This window comes from Choloepus didactylus, chromosome 16 (assembly GCF_015220235.1).
Source record: "Choloepus didactylus isolate mChoDid1 chromosome 16, mChoDid1.pri, whole genome shotgun sequence".
NCBI lineage: Eukaryota > Metazoa > Chordata > Mammalia > Pilosa > Megalonychidae > Choloepus > Choloepus didactylus.
In genome coordinates, this window is record NC_051322.1 from 73,769,788 (window position 1) to 73,788,240 (window position 18,453).

General features: G+C 36.8%; 1 protein-coding gene across 4 annotated transcripts in view; it reads left to right on the forward strand.

The window, feature by feature from the left end:
* Window positions 1-18,453, forward strand: part of RNMT (RNA guanine-7 methyltransferase) — a 40,068-nt gene that overhangs the window by 10,692 nt on the left and 10,923 nt on the right. For all 4 annotated transcript variants that reach the window (XR_005212181.1, XR_005212182.1, XM_037805725.1 and 1 more), the window contains exons 4-8: window positions 2,788-2,913; window positions 9,384-9,499; window positions 10,317-10,498; window positions 11,166-11,330; window positions 14,560-14,677. Coding sequence is in view for 2 of the 4 variants with exons in the window: in XM_037805725.1 (XP_037661653.1) it covers window positions 2,788-2,913; window positions 9,384-9,499; window positions 10,317-10,498; window positions 11,166-11,330; window positions 14,560-14,677 (707 nt within the window). In the remaining 2 variants the exon portion in view is untranslated. The remainder of the gene's footprint in view (window positions 1-2,787; window positions 2,914-9,383; window positions 9,500-10,316; window positions 10,499-11,165; window positions 11,331-14,559; window positions 14,678-18,453) is intronic.

An 18,453-nucleotide genomic window follows, 5' to 3' on the forward strand; every position in this document is an offset into this window, starting at 1 on the left:
CCTGTTGACTCTGAGATTTAGTCCCTGATGTGTCTGTTCCTTATTTTGCATCCATCTAGTGATACGACAGAGATTTCCTGGAATGCCAGGAGTTAAGAAAAAAAAAAACAGTTCAACAAGTCTTTCAAATTTCAGTCTTTGAAATTAATGAAAAGAGTCTTTGCAAATTGGCTCTGCGTTGACTGGTGTTCTTCAGAGTTTAGCCCTCTGTGCCGGTTTGAGTGTATTGTGTCCCCCAAATGCCATTATCTTTGTGGTCTTGTGTGGGGCAGAAGTTTTGGTGATGGTTGGATTTGCTTGGAATGTGCCCCACCCAGCTGTGGGCAATGATTCTGATGAGATGTTGTCATGGAGGCGTGGCCCCACCCATTCAGGGTGGGCCTTGATCGGTGGAGCTATATAAATGAGCTAACTTGGGGGGAGAAAAGAGAGTGCAGCTGGGAGTGATGTTTTGCCGGACGCCGTTGGCCATCCTCCGGTGAAGGTACCCGATTGTTGAGGTGTTACCTTGGATGCTTTGTGGCCTTAAGACTGTAACTGTGTAGCGAAATAAACCCCCATTTTATAAAAGCCTATCCATCTCTGGTGTTTTGCATTCTGCAGCATTAGCAAACTAAGACACCCTCCTATCAAGACCAGCTTGAAACCAATGTGAAATTCAGAGTCCTCTCAGTCTTTTCTGAGCCTGAGTCTTATCCTAGGCTTATGCTTGCTTGTAGCCTTAGAAATTCATCTGTTTACAGGAATTCAAATGCCCGTTCAGCTCCTTATGAAGTAGACTTTCTCCCTTTCCTCCTAAGTGCTATATTGTATGACTTAAAGCAGGTCACCCTTTGCCGAGGCTGCTTTTACTTGTTTCTTACACTGCTTTAGCTGTCAGCAAGCTGCTTCTGCTTGTGGGGCACATTCTGGGATGTTGAGCCAGAGACAAGTTTCTTGGTCCAGTCTTTCAGGTTGCCCCCTGATAGACTGGCACTCAAATACAGGCACCACAGTATCTGCTCCCCACAGAACAGGGCCAGGGACCTACAATGGGATCTCAGGCTGGCTCTCGACTGCTCTGGGAAAGAGCGGAAGGGGGACAGCAAAGGCACCACAAGTTTCTCCTGTTTTTTAAAGCTTAGTTTTGTTGACTTGCTATTTGCTCAGTTACTGCAACTTCAGGGTTCAGAAGAAGATGGCTCTACTAGTTTTTGCTGGTTGTACAAAGCTGTGGGGGAATGGCACCCTGGTTCATCTTGCTACCATCTTGGTTGATCAGAAGCCCCACATATGTTTTTAGTATTCATGTTTTGTGACAAAAATGAATTATTTGTCTCTGCCACTTGTCTGGTGGGGTAATTTGAGTGTGATTCAAATTCCTTTTTTTAAGGTTAATATTATGAGTACACTTTCAGCCCCTCCTCTTGAAGGTTCTCTCTGGACCTCATTTCTTTTCAGCTTTTCTCTTCATTCATTATCATCTCCAGTGATGCAGGTAACTTGCCGTTGGGTATGTTTTATGCTGTATCATTTATTCATGTATTTATTTTTTTAACAAATATTTTTGAGTCCACCTATGTGTGGACTCAATATTTCCACACATATTGAGCCCACCTATGTGTGGACTCAATATGGTCACACATATTGAGTCCATACATATGAGTCCATCATATGTGTTGTTATTTTTACAATCACAAAAGCAAGAAGTTTTAAAAATGACTTAAGTCAGATTTAGCAAAAATTTCTCTTACCATGTTCATGGTATTCTTTCCTTACTCAGCTTTTCCAGCCATTCTCAATGGCTGCTTTGCTGTCTGCACCAGTCTTTCTGGCCCTAATGAAATCATTGTAGTTTGGGCCAGTCTCCCTCTTTTCTTGGTCATTATTTTTCTATTTCCTTTTTGTGCTTGTATCTTAGTAAATAAATAGTTTTCTTAAGATTCATGGCATGAGGTGAAATATGAAACACATGTGCTTCTATATCTTATAGACAGTGAAAGGCAGAAGTATTTGTACAGAATATTTTAGCCATCAAAATAATAAACATATGAAATAGGAAGACTGGGAGAGCCTGTCTAGGATTCAGCATTGTATTGAGTTGTAGAATTACTGAGTATTTCCAGTTATCTAAGCATATTAGTATGCCTTCCTTTAACTGGTGACTGAACTGTTTGTCTATTGTTGTATGGGCCCCTGCTGATTTTAGTTGTTAGCTATTAATGTGATTTAGTAGGTTGGGATGAAAAGCTCCATTTTTACATCAAGATGTTTAAGGATTCTGATGATGACAAAACTTTAAGAGATACAGTTTTTTTGACTAGTTCTTATGTTTCTTTTGGTGATAAACCTAACATGTTTATGAAAATTAAACTCTCTTATGATCCCGTAACTACTTTGATTTACTTAGAGGTATAATCAGTAAAATGCTTAGCTTTGGGGACAGCTAAAATATGTTATGAAGAACTAGAGTTTTTCTTATGAACAAGACATTTTAAATGTCTGCTATTTAATGTTGAATCAAATTCTGAAAGAAATCTTCAAAAATTTGTCTTAACTTTCTAAAATGCTGGATATATATTCTTTAATCTTTAAGGTTAAAGGATCAAGTTAATTTAACTCTTGGTTATATTTTGAAATGTTTACCCAAAGTTATGAATTAATTTCATAAATGAATATATAGTAGTTTATATTACATGTTATTAGAGGAAACAGTTATGCTTTGGTAAAAAGGGTTATTAGAGGACAGTTATACTTTGGTGAAAATGAAGAAGAGATAATTTATGATAACCATTTTCTCTCTTTTAGGGGAATTTTTAGAAAAGGTGCGACAGAAAAAAAAACGTGATATCACTGTTTTGGACCTGGGATGTGGTAAAGGTGGAGATTTGCTGAAATGGAAAAAGGGAAGAATTAACAAGCTAGTTTGTACTGGTAAGAGAAATAAATGGTGTAAGAAAGGATAATTTGTGGTTGGTGAATGGAAAATGAGAAGGATCTCATTAGTGATATGACACCAACATCTCTCTTATGGCATGATATTTGGGGGCCCTGTATAGACAGATATTTTAAAATAGGATTTATAAGACAATCCTCATGGTTTTATAATACAGTTAATGTGCCTGGGCCAGCTTATCTTTCTTGAAAGAAAAGAAGCCATCCAAGATAATTGGAGTTATGTTTAAAGGACAAACTTGGAAAGGCTTCCACTGGCCAAAGATGGGACAGTTTGAACATCAAGAAGAGAAATAATTGCATAAATTTCCTTTATGTGATGTGTTAACACATCACATAAAGGAAAAACCTCATTGCTCACCCATGGAAGTTGTTAGGAAACTTATTCACTATTCTGAAATGGATAAATTAAGGGGGGTTGGGGAAGGATCTGTGAAGCATTTACATTGCCTGTTCTATATGAACAATATTGGGTGTTAGCTAATAGTTGATAAGGGAAATTTCCTCTTCTTTGAAACTTCATGACTAATTTATAACTGCAGAAGGAATGAGAGAATTCGAAAAATCATTATTTGCCAGCCTTTGATGAAATAAATGATCTAGGCAACAACCAAAAAGGTGGTAGAGCCATTAGGTGAAAGCTTGATAGGAACTTAAATGAATCAGTCAAGCATCTAAGACCACTGAGCATTCAAAACACTGAAAATGGGACAAATAAGCTTCTTATTCTTGATGAGTAAGAGGAAGTTCACAGCATGACCCGTGAAGTATCACCTAAGTCAGCGACGCTGAACTTTCAGTTTTAGGGCCCTGAACACAAGTAAGGGAGGAGCCCAAAGGGATTCTGTTTGTTAGTTATGTCTGTTAATCTTTACTGTATCAGAAATTAAAACTAAGAATTTAATTCATTAAAAAATAAAATTTGCTTTATATTTTTCAAATTTCTTTAGTGTCTGGATTATTAGGAGATAACTGGATTCTCATAATCTGTTTATGCATTATGACATGTTATTTTAGTCAAGTAGATGTAAAATGAAGGAATGTTTTTCTAGCCTTTTCTGATAATTGTGGATATTCGTCTTTAATACTACATCAAAATTCAACAAGTCATAGTTTCTTAAAGGTTAGTTGCTGTGTGGAATCTGCAAAATTATTGATGAACTTTTTGTACCCTGTTACATTAAAATACATTAGCCTATTTTGCACTTTGAATGGATCTTTTGTCCTGCATGATTTTGTAATCTTTGGAAAATGTTGGTTCAGGGACATTATGCAGCTCTTCTAAATGTTAACATCAAGGAAACACATTTGTTTAATACCACGACCAGTCAGAAAAGTCTTAGTTATTGGGAAGATGTCTGGCCCATAGTGGTAGGTACAGATTTTTCGGAATTCTTATTTTCCCTTAGAAGCTTAAATTTTAAGCTTTTGGTAACACATACTGTTTCTTGTTCTCCTTGAAGTGACTGGCTCACTTTGTTCATTTTCCAGAAAATGCCTGTCACATACCCAAGTCTGAATAACCATGGTTTGTCAGTTCTTTGAAGTCAGAATGATTTTTTATAAAGTAGCCACTTCAGTGCTGTTCTTCAAGATGACCATCCCACCTGGATGTGCCCAGAAGTGTTCTGTCACTTCCCATTGCATCACACAGAGCATTAAAAGACATGTATTCAAGGACCAAAATTTAACATAATTCATTTTTGCCACTTTAACGAAGACATTCTTAACTGAAACCGGCTTTTTTCCCTCTACTAGTGTATTGTTGCTACCTTGTATTCATGCGAAGGCATTAGCAATTTTTCCCATCGTTGCTTTTGTAATATCAGTGCAATTCTCAACAGGAAAAAAAAGCAAATAACATATTATGAAAATGGTTTTGAATTAATGTGAACGTAGTATTAACCTTGGGGACCCCCTGAAAGGGGCTCAGAGATTTCCAGGTGTCCTTGGACCACACTTGGAGAATCACTGGCTTAAATAATTGAACCTCAACGTGAACAAACCTTGAGATCTACAAACTGTAAGTTTATGGAAAATACGCGGAGTTGAGGGAAGTCTTAACGCCACTAAAATGCAATCAGCCAACACCAAAATGTGGGCAATTCTGTGGGAAAGACGACCCAGTTTTTCAATAAGTGAGTGCTGAAGACAAGAATTATCAACCAAATGCAATGTGTGGACCTTATTTGGATCCTTTCTCAAACGTATCCATTGGAAAAATTGTTTTTTAGATAATCGGGGAATATCAAACATGGCCTGGATATTAAATAGAATGACCATGTAACTATATGATTTTGTTGTCAAAACCGAGATACTTTCTTTGGGACAAATGCTATACCAGGTGGGACTCAGAGAAAACAGGTGTATCTCAGGACAGGTGGGCAGACCATTATGTGTAGTCACTCAATTATTACGAATTTCACTGAGAGGGATAATGAATTGTGGTTCTGTTAAAAAATAGCTTTAATCTGTTAGATACAGATACTGAAGTATTATTGGGTAAAATGATAAGATATCTGGGATTTTCTAAACTCAAGCAAAAGTTGTGGGGAGAAACAAAATAACATCACAAGATATTGATAATGTTGAAAGCTGAATGATGGATGGGTACATGGCAGTTCATTGTAATAGTCTTTTTACTTTTGTGTGTGTGCGTGTATATATATTTTTTTAAGACCTGTTAAGTTAAAAATAAGATACAGGGTTGAGGAAGTGTATCACCAGGACAACTCCATTATTATTACTCTTAAAAATGAGTTAAGAGTTTATATTCCATAATGACAGTTCATTTAAACAGTGAATGTACAGTGAATACAAGTTTTATATGTACATAATTACTTTATTAGTAGAGAGTGATAAAACCTTGGTTGGAAATACAGAATAATATAGAATTCATTTAACTGTATATTTGGGTTAATGAATAAATACAGTGTTATCTAGAGTTCCGTATGTTTATTTTATGTTTATTTGGTTGCTGTTTCCAAGGTTAAATGTGAATTTTTTTTTACTAGATTATATGTCATTTCACTTCACTGAGAATTTCAAACTTTACTTTGAAATATTGTCGAACTTACAGAACAGTTGCAAAAATAATACAAACCCCACAGAGAACTCCCAACATACCCCATCCCTCCAGATATCCAGATCCACCAATTTTAACATTTTGCATACTTTCTGTATTGTTCTATGTTCATCTTTCTGTCATCCCATGTATCTGTTCATCTATCTGTCAGTCCATTTTCTGAACACTTGAATGTAGGTTATGTACATCATGCTCCTCAAACACTTAATACTGCCATGTGCATTTCCTAAGAACAAGAATATTCACTTACGCAATTACCTTAAGTGCAGTTATCAAGTTCAGAGAATTGAACATTGATATAAATTGTCAGTATTCCAGTCAGTAGATCCTGAATAGGATCTAATAAGTGAGAAAAACCCAAAAGGACATTTTTGTGATTTTTTTTATATGTCCCCAAAATGTTCTCTTGGGCCTTTTCTCATTTATTAGATCCTAGTCAAGATCATCAGATGTTGGATTTAATTATCATTGTGTCTTTAGTTGCTCATTCCTTTTTTTTTTAATTGTGGGAACATACGTACAACATAAACTTGCCCATCTTAACACTCCCAAGCACCCATTCAGTGGGATTACTGATTTTTACACTGTTGTGGTTCCCTCACCACCTTCTGTTACTAAACTTTCCCCATCTCTCCATACAGAAACCCTAACCCATTATGCATTAACTCTCCATTCCTCCACCTCTGACTACCTGTAGTCTAATGCCTGTCTCCCAGGAGTTTGCATGTTCTCCGGTATTTTCTTTGTGATTACCATAGAGCTTAAATTTATCATCCTGACTCTAATACTCTTGTTTGCTTAATACCAACTTAACTTCACTGGTATACACAACTTTTGTTCCTGCACCCCTCCTTAGTCCTCCCACATTTATGTAGTTCTTGTCACAAATTGTATGCTTATACATTGAGTCCCACTCAGTGATAAATCACTGATTTATTACATTTTATGCATTTTGCCTTTTAGATCCTATAGGAAGTAAAAAGTAAAAGTACATTAGTACTGGCATTTTTATTTACCCATGTCATTGTCTTTATTAGGGATCCTTATTTCTTAATGTAGCTTTGATATGTTGTCCTTTCCTTTCGCCTACAGAACTCTCTTTAGCATCTCTTGTGGGGCTGGTCTAGTTGTGACGAGTTCCCTCTCCTTTTGTTTATCTGTGAATGTCTTAATCACTCCCTTGGTTGTGAAAGTCAGTTTTGCTGGTTAAAGAATTCTTTGTTGCAGCCTTTTGCTCTCAGCACCTTAAATACATCCTCCCACTGCCTTTTTTTCCCATGCAAAATTGAGAGTCTTATTTTGAGGCTCCCTTGTATATGATATTTGCTTTTCTCTTGTGGCTTTCAGAGTTCTGTCTTTATCTTTGGCTTTTTACTGTTTTATTGTAATATGTCATGGTATGAGTCTATTTGGGTTTATCCTGTTAGGAGTTTGTTGAGCATGTTGGATATGTGCAGTCATTTCTTTCTTTAGATTTGGGAAGTTTTCAGCCATTATTTCTTTGAACATTCTCTCTGTTCCTTTCTCTCTTCTCCTTCTGGGTTTCCCATAATGCATATATTAGTATGGTTGATGGTGATCTATACATTCCTCTGTTCTGAATGACTGTTTACTTTTCTTCTTCCTGCTTCTCAGACTGGATGATTTCAATCATCTTATCTGCATTGATTCTTTTCTCTCCAACTCCAATCTGCTGTTGAACCTTTCTAGGGAATTTTAAGTTTCTGTTATTGTGGTCTTCAGCTCTGTTTGGTTCCTTTTCATAATTTCCATCTCTATATGATATTCTCTTTGTGTTTAGCTGTTGTTTTCCTGATTCCTTTAGTTCTTTGTTCATATTTTCCTTTAACTCTTTGAGCATATTAGGACTGTTTTTTTAGTCTTTGTATTGTGTGTCCCAGGTCTAGACCTCAGTGTTGATGATGTCTGTCACTTTAATTTTCCCCTTTACCTGAGCTGTCACTTCTTTTTTTTTTTTGTATGTTTTGTAATCTTTTGTTGAAACCTAGATATTTTGATATTTATTGTACTATTGCTGGCATTTAGATTCTGAGGCATCTATTCCTAAAGCGTTGTATCTAGTGTTAACGACAGTGGCAGTGCTTTACTTCAATGGCAGGAGCTAACAAAAAAGAAAAAAAACAAGGAAAAAGAAAACAATTTTCCCCATCTTTATAGATTGACTTGTGGAGTGCTCTCCTTCAGAACTTAACTGTACGTGAGTTTAGAGAATAGCTTTGGGCCACAGTGTAGTAGCTTCCCTGATGCTTTCTGCACATGTGACTTTTCTTGGACATGTGCATGTGGCCCTAAGAGTTTCCCCATTTGCACAGATATGAATATCCTGTCTTCTCTAGGAAATATTTCTCAGGGTCCTGGGCACTGCTCTGCTTCTCGTACAGCCAGCAATCCCCTTCCCCAAGAAGTGCAACCTGACTAGTCTCCCACACGTTCTGTGGGAGAGCTCAGTGATCTCCACGCAGGGCACTTTCTGGATGGTGAGTCCTCAGGCTTCCACCAGACAAATTGGACCAGACATACATATTCCCCGGTAATGCACACAAGAGTTACTCTCCTTCCCTCCAGAACTTAGACCAGGTATCCACACTGGGAGCCTGGGCCGACTCAGACCCTAGCTGGTGAGGGGTGGTGGAGGGGCTGGGTAGGGCACCAGGAGATCCTACCCCTTTTGTCCTTTATCTATTTTATGGAGCTTTTAGAAAGATGTTTCTGCCAGTTCTTGCTGGTTGTTCAAAGCTTCTTAGGTGATGGAGCCCTGAAGAGTCTCATCTCACTCCGCTATCCTGATTGGGGCAGGGCCTATGTCTACCAGTTTTAACATTTGCTAGGTCATTCTATCTATCCATCCATCCACCATCCATCCTTCCATCTATCCATCAGTCTATCTATTTTCTGAAACTTTGAGAGCAGGTTTCTTGTACTTATATTTTAATTAATTCCTTGGATTGTACATATGCAAAGTAGAAACTTCTGTTTCCAAACCTGGGCTTATAGTGTTAGGTTTTATAATTCAAATTTGAATCTATACTCTCTGCTTTTAACTTTGAGTAAGTATCTTTAAATTTTGTGAGAACTTTTCTGTCATCAGTATCTAATGGAAAAGCTTTTAGTCCCTTTTGAAAAATAATTGAGGTATTTGTATAAGAACAAGGACTACTACTACTTTTTTTTTTTTTTTTTATTGTTTTAAGGACATAGAACATTTTTCTTGTATCGAGACTGGATTTCATCCCAAAGTTTATCAGTTGAGATCAATTTCTGGATTTGTACCGTCCTTATATTTACACTGGGTCATCTCTCAGTCTGTGGACTGTGTTATGGCTAACCCTTCTTCCCCTTCCAGATATCGCTGATGTTTCCGTCCAGCAGTGTCAGCAGCGGTATGAGGACATGAGAAATCGTTGTCGTGATAACGAATATATTTTCAATGCAGAATTCATAACCGCTGATTCTTCAAAGGTATAGTTTTGTTTTTGTTTTTTAATTTGTCTATTTTTTACATTTTTACCTTGGGTAAATGTTTTGTCTTAAAAATCAACTCATTGTTTGTTATGGGCTTAGAGACATAAGTCTTAGGATGTGCATGTTTAGTTTCAATTAGAAATTCTGTTCTAAACTTAGTGTGTTTTGTTTCTCTTATAATTTATTAGGAAAGTTTGCCAACATATTAGAATCTCTTAACACCTATGAAATTTTAAAACTACAGAGGTCCCTGAATGGTGAATGTCTCACCTTGAGCTTTATGTTCTTTTTCTGACTCATTAGCTTGTTAAATTATTTCAGATACCTTTAATTGTATACATTTTGATTACAGTTTTGAAAGAAGGAAAGGTGGTAGGTAGTGTACAGCTAGGAAGTTGGAAATCTTTAAAACACTTTTACATTTTTTTTAAATGCGAGAAGCCAGTTTTTTTTCCTTTTACCTCAGTTATTACTAAAAGCCATTTGACTTTAGCTTTCAAAGTAAAACCAACTGAAGAAATCAGTTCCTTGAAATGTTATATTTGATTTATATATATATTTTAACATGGTTTCAGAATCCTTAATTTTTGAAAGTACTATCAACTTGGAAATCAAATTATTCCAATGAATTAGAGTGAGATAGTGATTTCATTATAGCACATATTTTACGTAATTAATGTGAGGGGAAGGATAGGTTGGTGGGAGGGCATGTTACTCTTTTTTAAGGACCTTGAATTCTAGAAATTAATTTACTGAAAAGTTTTATCCATGTTGCAGTTACTTCAAAATCTTAACCCATTTGAATTTGTTTCAGGAACTTTTGGCTGACAAATTTCATGATCCACAAATGTGCTTTGACATCTGCAGTTGTCAGTTTGTCTGTCATTACTCATTTGAGTCCTATGAGCAGGCTGACATGATGCTCAGAAATGCATGTGACAGACTTAGCCCTGGAGGCTATTTTATTGGCACCACTCCCAATAGCTTCGAACTGATGTAAGGACTTTCAAATATATTATGGTTTACAAAGTATTCAGTTTTAAGCTTACTTTAAAATTAGCATATGTTTTTCAGAATTAGAGTTTATGTGCTGTTAACCATACTTTGAACTGTTTTATCTGAAAATATTATCAGTACTCATCAGAAGTTTCAAAATGTACCATTTTTATAAATAGGTTGTCCCAATTAGACCAGTTAGGAGTTAAACTTAAGTGATTGAATTAATGAATGAGTACTTGTTGAATGACTTATGGGTCCCGAGTTGAGTAAGTGCTGAGCACTTTAATAATGTATTTGGGTGGATATTCAGAATTTATATTAAAAAGACAAATTTACAGATGAACGTTTCAAATATATCCATGTGCAAGTTGGGAGCTGGTGTTACATCAAAGCTAGAAAATTATAGTAGTAGTCACACTGCAGCTTGGATTCTAGGGTACAGGGATTTAACCATCTATCGTGGTCACCTACATCCAGCCTAAGTTTATTGGTGAAACTGTTAAGGCTCTTTAAGTATATTGCCTCTTAAAAGTCTATGAAATCCAATTGAAGAAGCTAATAAATGCTTTTTTTAATTGCATCATGTAGTTTTTTCCAGATGCATAATGGTCTGAGCTAATAAAAATTTTAATCTTTTTATTTTGATGGTGGGTAACCCTTATAGAAAACGCCTTGAAGCTTCAGAAGCAGCATCATTTGGAAATGAAATATATACTGTAAAATTTCAGAAGAAAGGCGATTATCCTTTATTTGGCTGCAAATACGATTTCAACTTGGAAGGTGTTGTGGATGTCCCTGAATTCTTGGTCTATTTTCCATTGCTAAATGAGTAAGAATGTCATGATCTGTTGTTATTTTCTTCTTGCCTTAAGACAGAAAGAAAAGGAAGGGGAAAAAAACGTAAAACAGTGTTTGTGTTCATTCCTTGTTTTAAATGGGGCCCAAAATAAAGTATAGTTTTGTAAAAAGACTAATTTTAAATCCAGGATTGGTGCCATAGGTCTCTTAAAGTCTTACTTATTTAGTTTCTTTTGTTTCTTGAAATTATTTCATCCTGTGAGTAAGAAAGGATGCCTTCAACTTGGGGCAGAAAATACCTGACTTTCCAAGCAGCAAAAGATTTTCTTTTTAAGTAATTGTTAGTAACTCTGGTAATATAAAATAAGTATTCCTAAATCACAGATCCTTTTTTTGATGGGAATTGTTGAAGGTTGTTTGCATTTCACTGTAGCTTTGAAATTGCCTGTGTCTCACAGGCAATGTTGATAATAAAATCCTGATTCAGGAATGTATTCACCCATGCACCTCAATTCCTAGGAGTCCTGGCAAACCATAGACACAGGAAAAGTTGGGGGTACCAGGCTTTATCAGGTAAGGCTTCAAGGCCTTATGATACACCTTGGTCTTGGGGGTTTCCCTCATAGGAAAGTATAAAAGTAAACTCAGTTGTAGGCCATGTTACATTTTACTGAGCGTAATTTGCTACTTAAAAAAAAAAAAATCTTTCATTTTGACTGTTAGCTGAGAAAAAGAAAAGCTTTATGGTCTGCTCTTTTTGGTTGTGACCAAGTCAGTTTGTATAATTATGGTTACAGGACTTTCAAGAGTTATACAATATATGAAAATTTTATGCAATGATATAAGCAAGTTATAAATATAATAACTGTAAAATTTTAAAATTTAAATCATGTTTTGTGTTCAAAAAATTAGTAAGCTTTTGGGAAACATTACTGTTCTTCAACTTTATAAAAGGATAAATTAAATAGATGTTGTCAGTGTATGCTTGGTGTGAAAAGGTTTACCAAGTGGGTGATTTGGGTTTACCTCAAAAGATAATAAAATGAAAGTTTTTGTTTGTTTGTTTTTTTAATGCACAGTAAGCAGTAGGAATCTTTCCTACTTAAATTGCCTAAAGATGATTGTCTTAGTCTGTAAGGGTTGCTTTTACAAATACCAGACTGGTTGGCTTAAACAACAGAATTTATCATCTCATACTCTTGGAGGCTAGATGTCCAGAATCTCAGTGTTGGCAGGACCGTGCTTCCTCTGAAGTCTGAAGGGTTCTGCTGGTGGCCTTCGGCAACCCAGAGCTCAGTATCTGCTTCTGTCACATGGCCATCCTTCCTTATCTGTCTCCTTCTGTCTCCTCTTGGGTCCAGATTTCCTCCACCTGAAAGGACTCCAGTCATGTTGAATTAAGGCCTGCTCTGATTCAGTTTGGCCTCACCTTATCTAATGAGGTCTTCAGAGATCCCATTTACAACTGGGTTCACATTTATAGGGCCAGAGTTTAGGGCTTGAACCATGTCTTTGTGGGGAACAGGATTCAATCCACATACAACTGTAAACCTATGAAGTCACAAGTTATCACTTTATGTTTTTTTATTGTTTATTGAAACGTGTACTATATGAGACAGAATCTGAAACTATACAAATATAAGGGGCTTTGAGATCCCTTTTGTCATTTCATTAAGAAACTGAACAAAAATATAATTAGCTTTTATGTGGCAAAACCTATTTATATTGGTCAAACTTGGTTTCTGTTCTTTGAAGTTATAAGTTTTTTAGGTGTAAAACTTGGATTCATTTCTATTGGCTTATTTTGATGATTTATGATAAAAAAATGAATTGCCTGGGATAAAAGAGACTTTATCTTGATTCGTGCTCATCTAAAGAAGGCCAATTCACATTACAGGGAGTCCCTGCCTTACATATGTCTGTCACATACAAATCCCAGTGACCTTCAGGTGCTTCCCAATACCCTGTGCCTGCCTACGGCCCTTTCAGGTCTTTCCCTCTCTTCTTTTTCCTCTCTTTGCCTGCTCCTGAAGTCATCCCCAGGCGTCCTCATGTTGCTTCTACAGATATTTGGTTGTAAATTGTGACAAATTCAATGACCAAAAAAAAACAAAAAAAAACACAAAAAAAACCCTTGAGACTATAGCAGAGAGACATATATAATTGAGGATTTAAGGAAGATACTTAAAGAAGTGAAGAAGTGATGTTTATGTTAAGATCTAAAGGATGAACAGGAGTTGGCCAGTTGAAGACTAAAAGGAAGGATGTTCCAGGCATAGGGACAATACAGGTAAAAACCCCGAAGTGAGAAAGCACTTGGCTAGTTGAAGGAATTGAAGGGGCCAAGGGGCTCAAGATGAAGAAGCATCCTTCTCTTAAGCAAGTGACCTAGAGGCTGTGGTAGAGGCTTTTGAATGGTGCCCTAAGGGTACTGGGAGCCAGGGAATGTCTTTGAGAAGGGAAGTGACCTCACCAGGTATGTGCTTTTGAAAGCTTAATCTTGTTGCATTTGGAAAATTAATATGGGTGAATAAGGAAGAAGCAGAGACACAAGGTATGTGGTGATTGGTAATGCTGAATGAAGCAGGGTGGTGGCCAATGAAGTTGATGATAAGTGGGCTTATTTGAAGTACATTTTCTAGGCAAAGTGGAGAGAGGACTTGTGATATATTGAACATAGTAGGGATAGGAGAGAGGGAGAGGACATGGGTAACTCCCAGGCTTCTGGCATGATGGGTTTGCCGAGATAGCAAAGACTGATAGAAGAATAATCTGGAGGGGTTCAGCCTTGGATAGCAGACTTCAGAAGTTGGATTAAAGAGGAACCTGTAAGACATTGAAAAAGAGCAGCCCAAAAAGTTGGGTAAATCAGAGCTAATCAGAGAATCCAAGTGACTAAAAAATGTGTTAGGAAGGAAGTTGGCAGCTGTTTTCACTGCTGCTGGAAGGATCAAGTAAGATAAGATGTAATCTCTAGAACAGCTGTTCCCTGTAGCACTTCTCTCCATCTCACAGCCCCCTGGCACTTTTTTCTTCCCAACCTGTTTTGTTATATTAATCGAGCTTTCTGGTGACCTACTGAGCTCTAAAGTGCATTATTTTCTTTTAGGCAGGGTTATTGATATGTTACTCTCAATTCGTTTTGCATCACCGCATTGTGAATTTATGACAGAGATGGTAGCTTTATTAGACCAGAAGATGTCACTGTTGTGCAAAAGTTATTTGGAAGCCTTTTCGTTAAGTAATCTTTTTTTGGACAGAATGGTGAAGAAGTACAATATGAAACTAGTCTACAAAAAGACATTTCTGGAATTCTATGAAGAAAAGATTAAGAACAGTGAAAATAAAATGCTGTTAAAACGAATGCAGGCCCTAGAGGTAAGTATTTAGAAAAGGTGTAAAAAATTTCAGGTCATAGTGAACTTGTTTGGCTGTTTTTTTGAGATTTCTTTCAAAGCCATTTAGAGACTACCTATTTATATAAATTACCTATTTATGTAAATTTATTTTAACTACTCAACTTTTCAGCACTTAGGACAGAGCTTGGTATAGAAACTTCCCATGGTGGATGCTGAGTAAATATTTGAAGAATGAATGAATAATGCTGTCTTCAAATTCAGTTTTCTAGACTGGACTGCAGTCACTCAGTCCACCTCAGCACTACTGACATTTCAGGGTTGGGTAACTCTTTGTTGTGGGAGACATCCTGGGCACTGTAGGGTGTTTACAGCATCCCTGGTCTCTACCCACTAGTTGTCAGTAGCAAGCACCCCTCCAGTTGTGACAAACCAAAATGTCTCTAGACATTGCCAAATGTTCCCTGTAAGGCAGAATCACCCTTATTTGAGAACCACTAGTTTAAAATGATGCCCTTTGGTTATATGTAATTTAAAACCTTCCTGGCCAGTTGTCAAGACAAGCTCATCCTGTGCATTACATTGTTATGTGGTGACTTTCATTCCAGCAGAATTCCAGCCGTTTAGACTGTATTGTCCCTTGAACTCCGGGACTGTCCTTTGCTTCCCCTAATGCAGCAGTGAGGGTCGCCTGTACAAGCTCTAAACACAGTATACAGCCATTGAGCAGTTATTTTTCCCCCGAGTCATTTATCAAACTGTTCATTTAATTAAACAGAACTAAAAGATTCAGTAAGCATTGTTATTGATCAGAATCATATTCATTAAATAGGCATTACATTTCCTTTTTTTAAATACATTTTTTGTGAAATTTAACATATATATGTAACAGTGCTAACTTTCAAAGTACAATTTAACAAGTAGTTATATAGATAATTTCAAAGAATGTTATGGGTTATAGTTCCACAGTTTCAGTTACATTTCTTTAATATATTTTAAGTACTTTTAAGCGCACACTTTCTTATTCGTTCTCATAATTACTTCATGAAATAGGGAAAGCAGCTGCTGTTTTTTTAAAGGGACATTCCCGAGTGCAGAAAGGATAAATGACTTGTTGAAGGTTTCATGGCTATTAGGTTTCAGATTTTCTTCAGTCTCCTATCATAATTGCATCCGCCCTCCAATTTTAGATTGGTGTGTACTCTTTAATTCGTAAATTATCTTTTGAAACGCAAGATCAGTAAAATGTTACCTGTTTTTGTAGGTTATATTTCTTATATTTTAGAGTTAAGAATGTTTGTATTTGCTTTATATAAGGAGGAAGAGCTGCTTTTAGTTTTGAGGGAGAGAAAATGTGTGCATAAATCCTCCACACGTACATCCATGCAACATAATATCCTTACATGATGATGCTTTCCTTGAACAATGGTCAGTTATTTATACATTCTCCTACTATATACGTAATGACTTGATTTAGGAAATTTATTCAAAAAATATACTTAAGATAGAAGGATATACAAAGGTAGAGGCCCTTTCCTTCAAGATCTTATGGTGTAGCTAGGGAATAAGTGTATAAGCAATAATTCAGCATGAGAATTGTGATGAAGAAACATTCAGAGTATATAAAAGTGCCTTTTGGGAAGAAGGAAGTCTATAATGGTAAAGGCAGAGAAGCATGAGAGAGCAAGAGAAGTGTGAGGAAGTACAAAGACTTCTCAGTTTTCCTTTAACACAGTGGATTCCAGTCTTCTTTCTTCCCCAGCACTGCCCCGAGCAGTATGACCTGTCACCGTGGCTGTCTGGGGACATGAGCAGTGAAAATTTGAAAAAGCCCTTGGGTTTTTCATACTTTGTCATCAAGGCACTGCTTTAGGCCTTCAGGCCCTTTGAGCAAGAAAGGGTCATGTCATTTGAGGGTGGGAGACCGTTTTCTCGGTGGGTCCTCGGTGTGGTTGTGCAGAGACTCCAGGACTGGATGCAGGAAGGACAAGAGGGTGCTCTTGCATTAGAACCAGGATGCTTTTCTCTGGTTTCCGGGAGCATCGCAGCAGAGGGAAGAAAGAAGGAAAAGCTAGCAAGCAAGGGACTGTGGTCATAAAGTTCTGTTTTCTTTTTTTCACAAGTGAACTTTTCCTGGGACCCATTCTGGAAAAGTAACTCCTTTAAACAATCAGTTTTGTAGATTTTTAATCATGTATTATTTGGTCCTTTAAAATGATCAAGCGAGGAGAGAAACTAGATTTCCTTTGTAGGTGACTAATAAAATGGAAGAGTTGTAGCTAAGATGGCTATACTGACAAGTTGAAGAACAAACGTAAAGCAGAATAGTTTGGCAGCCACAGTAAAGCTTTAAGCTTTGTGACATGGTGAAACCACAACATACGGGATTGAAGGATCAGAATATGTTTTGACAGTATTAATACAAATACATTATTTGTATTAAGACAAAACAATGCAAAGTTGCTAATGCTAACAATATGAGAGTTCCAAAAAGCCAACTACTTTTTAAATAGCAAGCAACTTAATTTCTAATATCTGAGCTTATTGTAGGATATTCATACAGAAAAGGGAAAAAGAAAGTAACAAAGTAGATGTTCCTGTGTTGTTTTCTTAAAAATCCATCAGGGAAATATATGTCTCTTTTTCCCAGTTCCAGAAGGAACTTTTTTAAATGACATAACCCAAGGTGGTTCTTTCCTAGGTGGGTTATTGCAGTAAGACAAAGGTAGATAGTATAGAGAATATATAACCTTTGTAGAATAGATGGTTTTATGAAATATTTTATCTAATTCATTATGTTACGATATTCATATATTACAAAGCTATCATAATAAAAGGAGATATTACTTAAAATTGATTAAAAATAGCCCTTAATGACACATCCCAAAGTAATTTGGGCAGAGAATAAAAATATATATGCAGGGCCCCCTGAGGAGCTGGGGGAAAATGCAGAACTATTGGACTTCTTCACCTGGATTGTTGCTGATGTTCTCACAACATTGAGGACTGACAGTTTGGTATACTGAGCCCTCTGTCCTGGCACTTGCCCTTATGGAGCTCATTACTGCAAAGGAGAGGCTAAATCTGCTTATAATTGTACCTAAGAGTCTCCTCCTCAGTACCTCTTTGTTGCTCAGATGTGGCCCTCTCTCTCTTGCTAAGCCACCTTGGCAGGTAAACTCACTGCCCCCCACCCCCACATGGGACCTGACTCCCAGGGGTGTAAATCTCTGGCAATGCAGTATATGACTCCCAAGGGTGAATCTGGACCCAGAGTCATGGGATTGAGAACTTCTTCTTGACCAAAAGGGGGATGTGAAATGAAACAAACTTTCAGTGGCTGAGAGATTCCAAATGGAGTTGAGAGGTCACTCTGGTGGGCACTCTTACACACTATATAGATAACGCATTTTAGGTTTTATTGTATTGGAATAGCTAGAATTAAATGCCTGAAACTGTCGAACTGCAACCCAGTAGCCTTGACTCTTGAAGATGATCATGTAACAGTGTAGCTTACAAGGGGTGACAGTGTGATTGTGAAAGCCTTGTGGATCACACTTCCTTTATATCCAGTATATGGATGAATGAGTAGAAAAATGGGGACAAAAACTAAATGAAAAATAGGGTGGGAGGAAGGGAGATGATTTCAGTGTTCTTTTTTACTTTTAGTTTTTGTTCTTTTACTTTTTCTGGTATAAGGAAAATGTTCAAAAATCAGATTGGAGTGATGAATACACAACTATATGATGGTACTGTGTGAACAGTTGATTGTATACCACGGATGATTGTATGATATGT